The 13,676-nt window shown below is 56.6% G+C and overlaps 1 protein-coding gene across 5 annotated transcripts in view; it reads left to right on the plus strand.

The window, feature by feature from the left end:
* The window catches only part of TOR4A (torsin family 4, member A), a 10,711-nt gene extending 1,103 nt beyond the window's left edge, over positions 1-9,608 (plus strand). Inside the window, exons 1-3 of one of the 5 annotated variants that reach the window (XM_014952408.1) lie at positions 2,253-2,419; positions 6,671-6,974; positions 7,039-9,608. In XM_014952408.1, coding sequence (XP_014807894.1) covers positions 2,318-2,419; positions 6,671-6,974; positions 7,039-8,342 — 1,710 coding nt within the window. In that variant the 5' untranslated portion in view covers positions 2,253-2,317 and the 3' untranslated portion in view covers positions 8,343-9,608. Of the gene's footprint in view, positions 1-2,252; positions 2,424-6,667; positions 6,975-7,038 lie in introns of those variants that run through there. The other 4 variants (XM_014952411.1, XM_014952410.1, XM_014952409.1 and 1 more) reach the window with 4 other exon arrangements.
* Positions 9,609-13,676: the final 4,068 nt, after the last annotated feature.

The raw sequence follows: 13,676 nt of genomic DNA on the forward strand, positions 1-13,676 counted from the left end.
GCCCCCCCCCATTGCCTCAGTGCCTGCAAGTCTTCCCCCATCCCCAGGATGTCCCCTCCCCGTGGCACAGCAGTCTGCTCCCCCCACTTTGGGGGGTCAGAAGTCCCTGAAGCCCCATGGGAGGGACGCAGCCCCCACCCCGGGGCCGTGGCAGGGGCAGCAGCAGCAGCACAGGGTGGTATTTCGGCCAGGAACATGAGCAGGGGCTGTTTCCCGTGGCCCTGTCCCCCCCTGCCCCATGGGCCATGCCAGGGGGTGTCCCTGTGTGGGACACCTCAGGGTGCCAGCGATGCCCCTGCCCTGTCCTCCTGCTCCCCCCGGGCACTCCCCTGGCATTTTTGGCAGCTGCTCCCGACTGAGATAATAATTTTGGAGGCCAGTTGGTGGTGACACCATGATGGTGTCCCCAGCTGGAAGTGCCAGCCCTGCATCACCCTGTCACCCGCACAGGCACTCCACTGCTGTCCTTGTGTGTGTCCCCATCCCAAGGTCGGACAGGGACAAGGTGGCCACGCTGCCCCACTCGGGTCCCTGTCCCCATGTGCCATGGAGCTCCTCCAGCTCTGCACGGGTCCCACGTGGGTCAGTCCCACGTCCCCACCATAACCAGGAGCTCATCACCCTCTGCTCTGGTCTCACCCTCTGCCAGAGCAGAGGGTGACGAGTTCCTGGTAATGGTGGGGACGTGGCATACGTGACCACGTGGCATATGTGGGCCCCCGGCATCTCTCTCTGTCCCCATGGCTTGGGAGGGGTTTAGAAACCCCATTGCGGGCGCCCGTCGAGCCTCCTTCCACCCTCCCTTGGTTTCCTGCTGTGTGTTGGAGGCTTCCTGCCCCCCGACCCCCCTGTCCCCATCCTGGGACATGGGGATGGTTCATTTTCCTTCCCAGTTACAGCAATACCTTTTTTTCTGGTTTGCTAACAACCCTCGGGTGAGGACCCGGAGCTTCTTGCTCCTCTCATTGCTTCTTGTAGGGTTTTTGGAGGACATTGCTGCTTTTTTTTTTAAATTATTTTTTTTAAATGGTTTTCAACCACACTGCTTGGGGGAAGCTCTTCCTTTGCAAAAATCTGAATTGAAGCTGGAAAAATAGCTCTTCTCACAGCTGTTGCTGAAATGCTTGGCCAAGCTCCTCCAGAGTGGACCTCCGGCATGGGGCCAGCCCTCCTGGGCTTCCCGACCCCCGGAGCAGCCCCCAGCCGCCCCGTGCTGGTGGCCACCCTCCAGCTGAGCTCTTGCGCCTTCGTGACACAGAAAATCCCCACATTTGCAAGGATTTGTTAGGCAAATCCCCCCCCTGGCCGCAGCAGAGGTGTGTCTTTGTGGGTCCAGGCTGGGGGGACCCTGCTCAGACCATCCCCTTCCCCTCGGGACGTGGGGACCTCCGTGTGCGTCGCAGCCAGAGTGGGATGGGCGCTGCGATGCCCCAAAACACCCCAAACTGGGTTGTTGGTATTTTTTTACCTCCCTATTTTTTACCCCAGGGAGCTGCTTTCCCAAGGAGCAGGTTCCAGCTGGGATTTTATCCCCAAAAGTAGGACTTTGCTGGGCAAGAGGTCACTTCGGAGCCGCTCTGGCTTTGCCAAATGGGCTTGTTTTTTGGGGAAAAGCCTCAGCCGCGTTGTGTGAGCGCAGGTGGGAGGCGGGGGGTGCCAGGGGGGGGGGGAAGGGCCGAGGGAAGGTTCATCATCTCTTCCAGGGGTCGGTTCCTCAGTGGCCGTGCAGCCTGGCCCAGATGTCCCCACGTCCCTCCGTGCTGAGGCTGCGAAGGGGCCAAAAGCCGCAGTGGGGTCGGGGTGGACGGGGGCAGCGGAGCTGGAGCCCGGGGGGGGTGGGACAAATCAACTGCTCTGGACTTGCTGGTTTTTTCCAGACTCACCATTTCTTCCCACGTTGGCTCTATTTTCACTCTCCCTGTTTTCCCTGCCAGGGAGAATCCTCCTCCCCGAGCTGCACCGGCGCTGGGTCAGCCCCGATAACCTCTCCTGGCAGCAGCAGCATCATCGCTTTGACCTTTCCCGGCGACGGGCTAATTACACCCTGCAGGGTGGGGAGCTTTTTGCCTAAACTGGGGGTTTTCGAGGTCAAGAGGGCGATGAGCTCATCCCGCTGCCCCGTCCCTGTCCCGCCACCCGGGACTCGTGATTCCTCGCACGATGCCGCCGTGACGGCAGCCGCCGAGGGGGCCTTGGAGCAAGAAGGGGGGAGAGAAAACCGGCTGTCGGCGGCCGTCCCGCGGCGCGGGGAGAAGGAAGTGCTGCCGTGGGCCACTCCTCCTCGCCATTTCCTCTCCGCGGTCGGGTTTTTATACGGATGAGAGAGAGGGGGGCAGAGGAGCAGCCGGCCCGGCCGAGGCCAGAGCCCGGGCTCGGCGGCCGAAGGGGAGCAGCAGTGGCCGGCCCCGAGGGAGACGCTGTGGGTAACTGCGCTCGGTCCTTCTCCCCCATCCCACTCCCCACCTCACGGGGGTCACCCCACGGCCACGTAGAGCTCCGTCCCCACCACCGCCTTCTGTTCATCCCCAGTGATCCCTTTCCACCAAAAAACCCACCCTGGGTTTTTGGGGGATCCTCCTGTTCCTGATGGTTTCGGATGCTCCGGGTCCTTCCCCTCCACTCGCTGCCCTTCCCCTCGGTCTCGGTCTTTGGGGTTCAGCGAAAAAATTTGGGCTGGGAGTGGGGCTGGTGGGGTTTGGTGACAAGGAGGCTTTTGGGGTGGCACAGGTGGGTTTTGCGTGGCCCTGGCTGTCACCCTCGGGGCTGTGTTTTTGGTGGGGGAGAGGGGGTGAACGCTTGTGCACCCCAAGCTCCAGCCACGAAGCAAAGCACGTTTCTCGGCTTGTTTCCCAGCGGTGCCCCCGAGGAGCTGCAACTCAGGGTGCCAGGGCTGTCTGGCATCTGCCACCATCCAGGATTTCCATTCCCGGCCACTGACACCCTTCGATCCGTGTCCCCTGCTGCAAGGGGCCCTTTTTCTCCTCTTTTCCCCCTGAAAAGGCTCAGTTTTGGACAGAGGGGTTGGCTTTCAGCCGGCAGGAATCAGCCTTTGGGATTTTCCAGCTGGTCCCTTTTCCCAGTGGCTTTGCTAACCCAAAGAGCCCGAGTTTGGGGTGCAGCTCCCTCCTCTCCGATGCTGTTCTTGGGATTCAGCGGTTGGCATTTTAACTGGGGACACCCTTCCCTGGCATTGGCCCCGTGGCTCCTGCCAACCGGGCACTTTCTACCCTCAACCGCCGTCTGCCCGGGGGCTGCCCCGTCCCGTCCCGCTCCCCCCGCGGCCCCGCTGCCTCCGGCTGCCCACGCAGGCTCCTCTGTTGTGGAAACCTTGTTTTGGCAGGAGGAGGGTGACACACGAATGCAAATGTTTGAGGGAAGAGCTAAAGGAGGAAAAGCTGGAGGTTTCTCAGGAGCGGTTCCTGACCCGGCGCGGGGCAGTGACTAACGGTGTTTACACCGGCCCCGGTGATGCTGCAAACCTAATTGTTGGGTTCTTTTCCCTACCGTTTTTACCGAACATCTAACTAAGCTGCCAAAAGCACATCTCTGCAGGCTGGCACAGCCACCTGCCCCGGCCCTGGTCTGACATTGAGCAAGCGGAGCAGCTCTTACAAAATTTAAGTCCTGTGTAAATAGCAGCAGGTATTAGGAACTGAGTCATGCTATTAATAGGATTATGATGTGCGTGACTGGACTGATTCCTTGCTGAGGAGGGGATTTGGGCCCTCCGCCCTGCCTCGCTCGGCTCCCCTGGAGGGTTGGGCATCCCGTGCCGCTGGGACGGATGCGCTGTTTTTGCTCTTTTGGGAAAGAGGGTTGGGAGCATCTCCCGGCTAACGAGCTGGGTCCTCACCCTTTCACTTTCTCGGGCTCCCTGTGTGGACACGGAGATGGTAGGAGAGCTGGCTTCGGTTCTGAGGGGTCAAACTGCTTCGTGCTTCAGCTCCGGGCAGGGTGGGGGTGGTACCCTGCTGTGTGCCAGAAGCCTCCATGGGGGAATCTTTGGGATGTCTCGCTTTCAGCGTCCATCTGCTCCCCAAACCTTTCCCCATAAACTCCTACAGCTCCTTCCTGGCGTTTCATCAACCCCCTCTGCACCTGCAGAGGTTAGAGGCTGAAAAAGCTTCACTGCCTGTTTGTGTCGATGTGTGTCACAGCCCAGAGGGTTGTCCTGGCCCTGGGCTGAGCCCTGCGGTGTCCCCACAACCCGGGGACCATGGTCTGTGCTGGTCTGAGCCACAGGGGCTGCTGCCCAGAAGCTTTGGGGACAGCTTGTCCCGTTGGGGACCTTCAGGCACTGTGTGATCAAGGCAGAGGGTGCAGGATGGGGAGAAGGAAGGATGTGACGCCCGGGTGGCGTGGGGACAGCCCGGGGCTCGCAGGGACGTCCCCGGCAGTGGCGTGAGCTCTCCTGCCTGGTGTCGCCTCTGTGCCTGGCTGCAGGAATCTAGCCCAGCTGGTTTTGCTCTGGGCAGGGCCAAATCCTGCACAGGGTCAGTAATTAGCACTCTAAGCTCAGCGATAGCTCCTTCAGCAATTAGCACTGAGAGGACCCACTTGCCCCGGCTTGGCCACCCACCAGGAGCCAGCTGCTGGTGCCTGGTCCAGGAACCGACGTGTCCCCGGGGCAGGGGTGCAGGCTTGGCGTGGCGTGTCCCAGGGGCTCGGAGGAGCCAGGAAAGGAGCCGGATGAAGAGAGAAGGTGGCCAGGACCGTGTCCCAGCCCCTTTGGCTCTCTGGGTGGCCGCCTGCGTCAGCCCGGCAGTGGGGGAAGTGAGAACCTTCTCCAGAGCGTGACATTTGGCAGGTTGGTAACTTCCTGCTGAGCCGAGGCGAGTTAATAACAAATCCTTGGGGGGGAACCTCCTCCTCCCCAGCCATGCCGTGCGTTCGGCAGGACCTAGGGGTGATTTTTCTGGGCGGCTGATGAAAGGCAGCTTTTCTCACCCTGCCCGTGACGGCTTCCTGCTCTCCGGGGTTGGCGATGTCACCGCGGCAAACTGTCCTCTTGCGTCAGCGCTTCTGCGGTCCGGAGGCAGCGGGGACATGCCCTCCCTCGGTGACACAGCTCCTGATGCCACCAGCTTTGTGCCAGGCAGGGACAGAGCCTTTTCCTGGCGCTGCAGCACGTGGGGTCCCGTGGCCACATCCAGGCCTGGAGAGCTGTTTTCTCCTGGGGGCTTCCCCATCAAGTCCATGCCTCTTGTCATGGTGTCCCACTGCCAGGGTGCATCCTCTACTCTTCCTTCTTGTTCCCCAACCAAGGTCTGTCCACGCATTCCCGATGCAGATGGGTTTCCCTAAGGGATGCTCATGTCCCCATGCTCTCCTGTGCAGCTCCAGGGTCCAGCTTGGGAAGGACACAAGGACACAGTGGCCATTGTAGGTCCAGGGATGTGAGTGTGTGGGCACGTGGGATAGAGAGGACCATGGGGGTTGGAGGGTCGGGGTGCCATGGGGCAGCCCCACTCCTCTCCCCAGAGCTGTGTGCTGTTGGCAGGCTCGGTCACAACCATGTCAGTTCTCTGCAGCCTGGCTGAGCCCCCGGGGCAGCCCGGGGAGCTGGGTACCGAGGGCTGAGCGCTGGGGGCTTCCCCATCAAGTCCATGCCTCTTGTCATGGTGTCCCACTGCCAGGGTGCATCCTCTACTCTTCCTTCTTGTTCCCCAACCAAGGTCTGTCCACGCATTCCCGATGCAGATGGGTTTCCCTAAGGGATGCTCATGTCCCCATGCTCTCCTGTGCAGCTCCAGGGTCCAGCTTGGGAAGGACACAAGGACACAGTGGCCATTGTAGGTCCAGGGATGTGAGTGTGTGGGCACGTGGGATAGAGAGGACCATGGGGGTTGGAGGGTCGGGGTGCCATGGGGCAGCCCCACTCCTCTCCCCAGAGCTGTGTGCTGTTGGCAGGCTCGGTCACAACCATGTCAGTTCTCTGCAGCCTGGCTGAGCCCCCGGGGCAGCCCGGGGAGCTGGGTACCGAGGGCTGAGCGCTGGCCGGGTAGTCACTCTCACCTCCTCTCCCTGCAGCAGCGAACGGAGCTGCCTGGCATTGGCAGAGCCAGGAAAAATCCACCCCCTGCCCCCAAGGGAGATGCCGTGCCACCACAACCTGCGTGGCAATAGAGTTTCCACAGAGAGGTACTGCCATGGACACTCCACACCCTGAAAGGTCTCTGCGGGTGTAGGGGTGACTGGTTCCTCTGGGGGTGTGTGCGTGTGTGCTGCTGCAGAGGTGTGGTTTTGCCTCTTGCTTATATTTAGCAGATGTGAGGGAACAGGACTGGGCAGCTCTGGTTCGAGCCGCGGCGTCTGCCCCGTGTCCTGCCTCCTGCTCATGCCAGAACGTAGCAGAGCCCCCGGCTTGGGCTCCAGCCAGCTCCAAGCTTTCCTTCTGAGTGCGGAGGTAGGGTTGGTTTTGTGATATACATCGATTTGGGCTTATTTATGCTGAATTCGTCTGTAGTTTCGCACGTCCAGAGCGTCTTCCAGAAAGTTTGCTTAGGTCTGAAAGTCTCTCTCTTCCACCTTGCGCTGCTGATTGCTACAGGTAATTGTTCTACCCGTTAGAAAGTGGGATATCTGTCTAATTTGGCTGTTATTGATCACTTCCTGATCTTATAAAGACTGATTTTATATTGTCTTTGTTTTTTTTTTTTTTTTTTTTAAGAAAGAGGATGATGTGAATGGGCTGCAAGAACCAGGCGAGATGGACGGAGAGCTGCCCTGCGCTGAGGTGGATGGAGAAGTGTCCTCTGCCCCGGAGGATCTGGGAGGAGAGACGCCCCGTGCGGAGAGCGATACCGAAGGAGAAGCTTCCTCTGCTGACAGCGAAGCAGAAGGAGAAATTCCTTGTGCTGAGACCGACACAAAAGAAGAGGCACCTTGTGCTGAGAGCAGCGTGGAAGGAGAACTGCCCAGCATTGACAGCAGTGGGGAAGGGGAGATGCCCTGTGCCGAGAGTGATGTGAAAGGTGAAGCATCTTGTGACTGACAGTGGGGAAGGGGAGATGCCCTGTGCCAAGAGTGATGTGAAAGGTGAAGCATCTTGTGATGAGAGTGATGGGGAAGAAGTACCAGACACTGAAATCCCTGTTGCTTCCAAGAAAATGTCTTCTATTTCTTCTCCCTTACGGGCCATCATCCGCCTGCGACGGCGATACCGGGTGCAAAAGAAAAGCCGTCTGCATTTAGAGCTCCCTCGAGAAAAATCTCCAGAGCTTGCCCACGCGAGGCTGCTTCAGAGGCAGCTTTCCCTCAGCCGAACTGGCCTGTACGGCCCTTCCATGTCCTTCCTTAACCAGAGCAGCTTTGAAACCTCCCAGTACTTCACCTTTGACACGTCTGTAGAACAGTATGCCATGAAAAAATGCAAGCGGAAAAAGAATCGAAGGAAATCGAGAATAGTCTTGTATCCAGATAAAACAAAACGATACCTTCCAGCGGAGGAGAAGAGCAAGGCAAAACGCTGCCTCCTCTTGCTCATTGTCATTATCTTCTTCCAAATTCTCAATGCAATAGAGAACCTGGATGACAACCTCCAAAAATACGACCTGGATGGTTTGGAGAAAACAATGCACCGGGAAGTATTTGGGCAGAAGGTTGCTGTGGAAAGTATTATGGAATTACTGAAAGACTATCTGGCTACCCACATACACAACAAGCCTCTAGTGATCTCTTTAAATGGCCCGACAGGAGTTGGGAAGAGTCATGTTGGCTGGCTGCTGGCCAAACATTTTCGTTCCGTCATGGACAATGACTTTGTGCTTCAGTACTTTGTCATGCATCACTGCCCCAACGGGGTGGCTCCTCTCACTTGCGAAATAGATTTGTCCCAGAAGATTTCTGACATGGTTACAAGAGCTGAAATAGAAGAGAAGATACCATTGTTTATTCTGGATGAGGTTGAACTCATGTCTCCAGTCCTGCTGGATACTCTCAGCCGATTCTTTGAACCCAATCAGACTAATGAGTTCCTCAATGCCATCTACATTTTAATAAGCAACATAGGAGGTGGTGAAATAACAAAGTTTGTCATCCAGAATGCATCCGCCGAGCTTTTGCAGCAGCAAAGGGGAGTTGAAGAACTGCTGAGCATCGTCCAGCCTGTACTGATCGATGCCCACCCCCTCTGGAAATCGGCAGACGTCGTCCCTTTTGTTCTTCTGGAGAAGAGTCACGTCATAAACTGCTTCCTAGAGGAGATGAGGAGGGAAGGGCTGTATCCTGACCAGAAGCACATTGAAAGTTTAGCGAGTCAGCTCAGTTACTACACTACAGGGGACAAGCAGTACTCCAGGACGGGCTGCAAGCAGGTTGTGGCCAAAGTCAACCTGCTATAGTGATGATTTACTGAAGAGACCGAGTCCTGCTCTCAGGATTCACACAGTTCTGGGTTTATGGAGGAGTACATCACAGCAGACTGTGGTCAAGGTGTCCTGTCTCAGGCCTGCACTGACTGTCCTGGTCGAGGTAGAGGGACGGAAGCCCGGGCTCCTCTGCAACATGGTCTCTGTTCTCCTCCAGATGCTTCACTTGTTCCTAATGTTCTGTGAATAGGTCATGGGCAGCAAAGCCCAAGCGACCTCCCGTAAATTGTGAGATGCTTTGTTCTTCCTCACACACTCATTTGGGACACTTTGTCATTAAGGGGTTGTGAGATGAGACCAGACGCTGTGGGATACAAACAGGAGGAGGAAATAGTAACTGGGTTACCATTCCTGCAGTACAGGTAGCCGTGTCTCACTCCTTCTCCGGGCTCACAGTCTTCAGCTCTTGGTTTTCTTGGTCCTGGCTGGTGATGTGCAGAGCAGAGGCTGTGTGGGATGCCTGGAAGAATTGATAGAATCTATGGCTCCTCATCCCCAAAATGCGTGGGCAGTCAGAGCTCTGCTCTCTCCAGCTCCTACGTGACCGCGTGCTCCAGAGACTGCTTTTTTGGACCCGTTCCTGAGATCTTCTGAGCTCATACCTGAGCTCACCTTTGGCACCTCCAGCGAGATTTCTGCCCTGCAAGTCTGTTTGGGCTCGTCTTGAAGACTCTGGGCTGTGCCAGTCGGTGCAGAAATAACCGCTGGATTGTTTCAGGTCTGGTGGTGGCAACTTATCCCGGGAGCTCTTCTGCTTTTTGCTTCTGGGTACACTTCACCACGCTCATTATCTAGAAGGCCCAAAATAGCAACTGACATATATTAAGCAACACACACTGGAAAAGACAGTTTGGGCTGTCTGGGCTGAGAGCAGTGGGAATCCTGGGCTTGTTCCCCGTCCTGTGGGGCCAAGAAAGAGGTTCTTTGCCATGAAGACCCCAGGGAGAACGTGCTGCCTGGAAGCACCTCAGGAAAAGCACATGTCCTTGTTGTGAGCAGGCAAACTGAGCAGATATTTATGATGTTGCCTTTTCAGATTTTGGTTTTGTGCCTTAATCCCCTTCCGCAAGTTGCTGTGAATTACCTTATCCTTAATCCTGTGGATGTTTGCACTGGTTGTTTGATTTGCCTCTTTCTAATTATTGGTTTCCAAAGACTTCCGTTGCAAACTCCTGCTTCCAGAGCTATTGTCAGGAATAAATCCAAACTACCCTGAATAAAACCATTCAAAGTACTTTATTTCCTTTATCTGACTGAAATGTGGGTTTCTTCCCAAATTTCTCTTTCTTTTTTGGTTTGGGAGCAGGGACTACAACTTTGCTACCTGTTTTTTTGTGCAGAGCACCCCAGTGCAGCTCCTCAGGGTGCTTGTGGTTAGCCAGATCCAAACCCACCCAGTGCAGCAGTGCCAAAATCTCTGTGCCTCACTGCTCCTCTGACTGCACGGGGGTCTGGGCTGGAGACCGGGGAAGTGTGTCCTCAGCTGAGATGGTGCTGGGCTGGAAGGCCTGTCTGGGGTTTCTCCTCTTGAAATTACCCACTGGAGGAGTGTTTTTCTCCTGCAGAACAGCCCGTGAGGGCAGCCGGGCAGGAGCAGGAAGGGCAGCTTGCCTGGCTTAGGGGAAGGGCTCTGGATAAAAACTAAACCACCCTCTAGGTGCAACCCAAACCACCCCAAAAAGCAACATGGGTGAGCTGGTTTCCATAGCCCAGTGAGACTTTACTACCTTGGCCAGTGCTGGAGAGGACAATCTGGCCAGTGCTGCACACATGGCAGCCCTTCCCATGCAGCTTGTACCTCTGGAGGCCTCCATCAGAGAGCACAGGAACCTCCAGGCCATGGAGAGATTTTTCCTGCCAGAAAACAAGGATGTCTGGCCAGGTTGTCCTCAGTCCCAACTTGCCCCAGCACTTGGATCCCAGCTCAAATGGCTCTTCTGGTTGTCCCCAACCCCAGCCTCCCCCAGAATCCCAGCTCAGACATCTGTCCATACCATTCCCAGTCCCCAAGCTGCCCGGAGATCTTCTGCAAAGCCACCAGCCCTACCAGATGCTTTCAAGGCAGCGGAGCTGGCACGAGGGCGATCTAAAGTGCTGAGCACCAGGAGACCGATGGCTCATTTCTCAGCGCTGGGTGCAAAGGAAGCTGGAAAGGAACAGCTTAAACCTCTTCATCTCCCATAATGGCTGTGCCAGCACCGCTGAGGTTCTCCACCTCTGCTCGGCACAGGAGCAGTCTCATGCTGCCTGAGAACCAGGACAACCTCTCCGAGGAATTGCTCATCCACCATAACTGCTCTCACACATACCTGGCCAAGCCCATATCAGAGTTGCCTGTTAAAAGTCCAGTTTGATGAGCTCAGCTTGAGAAACACCTCATCCTGCAGGAGTCCGAGGCTGTAATTTGGGGATTAAAGAACAGAGAGCACGGTGGCTTGTCCTTGGTCCCACTCTTATCCAAACTACTCTTGGAGGTTTGGATGTTCCTGGCATGGGACCCGAGGCTCTTCTGGAGAGCTTTTACTGGACAGGCGCAGTGTGTACTAAAGTGCTTTCCCCATAGACTTTTTCCTCCTTAGCCTGACATGGATTTCCTTATCAAATTCCATTTTCCAGGGAAAAAGCTGGTTGAGCTGGAGGGATGGGATTGAAACTGAAGGATGGAGAGAACCCCCCCGGGCTGGGGCATTTGGATGGACTGCTCGTCCTGCTCTTCCCCTGCACAGCCGAGCTGTGAACTGAAGGGCTGGTGGGCAGCCCCGACTCCCTCACTTTGAGAGCATCCCACATGTCTCCCCTGCACTGGTGGCTCTCTTTGCCCAGTGAAGGGCTTGTTTTATTCCAGTAGCTCTGGGTCCCATGGGTCCAAGTCAGCAGGACAGGTCACCCCCCTGTTGCCAGCTCTTGCTTCTGAATGCACCGTGCGCTCAGGATGGGGTACAACACCCGACGGAGCAGGGGGACTGCAGGGGGTACCATGCCTCATCCAGCTGTAAAGGATGGATCTCTTCAGCCCTTCTTTACTCTTAATAGCTTCTTTGTAATCAAAAGATCTAGAAATACGACTTTGTAGGAGATATTGCTAGGGATAAAAAGATAATTGCTGTGGCTGCACCTTTGTCCTGTGCCTTCAACCAGCCCCTCTGGATCCTCCTGGTGAATGGGGGCTGCCTGATGTGTGGGAGCTGCCCCATAGATCTGCTATGGGGGTAGCAGTTGGTGGCACTGGGAAGGGTTCCTCGTTCTGCATCAGCTCCCTTCCCGTTGTGCTTGGAGCAGTAATTTATGGAGAGCAGTTTCGGTCGCGCTGTGGGCACGGCACTGCCTTTGGCTCGGAGCAAAGCACAGCATGTTCAGTAATTAAAGCACAACTGCGATAACCTTTCCTCATCACAGGCTGGTGGCAGCTCGTGGTGGACACCAGCAGGTACTCTGCACCCTGCAACTGCATCCCAAAGCCAGAGAGGTGTTTGGGTCAAATTCCCTTTTCGCATTTACCCTGGGGAAAGTGCAGGGTGATTCCAAATGGGTGGATAGTGAGGATGTGGGAGCAGCTGCCCTGACTGCCCGCGAGAGCCTGGCAATGATAGAGGAGGGGAAAAGTAAGTATGAAATAGTGTGTGTCTGTGATACTGCACAGGGTGGAAATTGTGATCACGTTGGCCTGGGCAGTACTGAAGGTTTTCCTGGGGCCAGGCTCAGGTTGGAGGACCCCAGGACCTCCGGATGTGATCGGCACATATTAGTCATCCCCACATGAGCCTCACCTGAGAGCTCCTCACACCCCAGTGGAGCATTTTTAAGCATGCTCAGGAATCCTATTTAAGCTCAGGCAATCATTCCCTCTGGGAGCTGTGCTGGAGAGGTGCTGGTACCCAGTTCAGCTCCACCTGTGCCTGGATTATGGGCTCTGCTGATCCAAGACCTCAGCTTGCACCCTGACATTTCATCTTGCCCCATCACCACAGCCCTGCCTGCCCATTGCTGGACCTGGACCTGATCTGTGGCTTGTTTTCCTGCCTTCACATTGGACCCATCTCATCACCATGGTGTTGCTGGATCTGGACTTTTGGGTTGCTCTGGACTCTTGGTTGGATCTGGCCACCATCTCGGAGCTGCACTGGTCTTCCATACAGGTACCATGGGATGTACCTTGCTGGGCCTGGGGTCCCACTTGCTCCCTCCTCCCTGAGGGAGCAGCCCTGCCCTTGCTGTCCCCTGATATGGGAGCACCTTGGTGTGGGGGGCCAGGAAGGGCCATCAGGCCAAGTGTGCAGCTGGTGAGGAACCCTGAAGGGGACCTTGTGGCTAAGGCACGAATTGCCTTTTCCCCACGGATGCCTAAAGCTAGAGTGGAAGGTGACATCCCTCCCTCTGGTACCAGCTGTGTCCAGGGCATGCCCTATGTTGGCAGAACTCCTCCATGGGACCAGAAGAGCCCCCTCAGCTGGGGGACATGTTGTTCCCAAGACCTGCACCCCCTTCCCTGCCGAAGCTGTTTTGCTTTTGGTTGCAGGACAAATTGCTGGGGCTGCCCGGGCAGGAGAGCAGCGTGGGGTGATGCAGCACGTCAGCAACCTGCCTGGCGAAGGTGTCACCCAAGGTGTACCCAGGGATGGGTGTGCACTCCAGTGTGCTGCTGCAGACCCACCCCTGGCTCTCCCACCCGTGTTCCATCCCAATGTCATCTCTTTTCCATGCTGGTCTTGGAGATGCCCCCCCTGAGCTGTGCGTGGTGCCTGGCTGATAACCCACCACCGTGCCTTGTGCCCCTGCGTGGGATGAAGGTGCTCCCTCCCACCCAGCCCCAGGGACCACAAGGCACGTGCTTGTCCCTACCATGTCAACTGGCAGCGGGTGGCCCTGGGGGGCTGTGCCTGTGGGTGCTCACATCAGACGCTGCGTGCAGGAGCCCTGGTGCCTGGACAAAGCACAGACTCCCAAGATATAGAAATAACAAACTCCTCCCTGCTGGGCTCAGCACTGACACACACGGTGCCTTTGGTGGCTCCTCTGGCATCTGTGAGTGTTGCCCAAGTCCCTGCTTGGCTGCAGGGCTTTGTCACTTCACCAGCAGCCTCTGGGGCTGGGGCAGTGTCCCTGCTCCACGTCATGCCCGTGGGCCCGGTTGCCTGTAGGAGTGTCATCATGGACAACCTCCCGGCCAGGATCTCCATCTTCCAGTTGCAGGAAGGTCCCTAGTGGTTCCTGAGAAAGGGCTGAAAGGTGGCCCTCAATTTGCTGCTACACTTGAGTTGGGGCGTTTTTCTTCTAGACAGATCATAGAATCACAGAATGGTTCGGGTT

Source organism: Calidris pugnax, unplaced genomic scaffold (assembly GCF_001431845.1).
Source record: "Calidris pugnax isolate Ruff unplaced genomic scaffold, ASM143184v1 scaffold135, whole genome shotgun sequence".
NCBI lineage: Eukaryota > Metazoa > Chordata > Aves > Charadriiformes > Scolopacidae > Calidris > Calidris pugnax.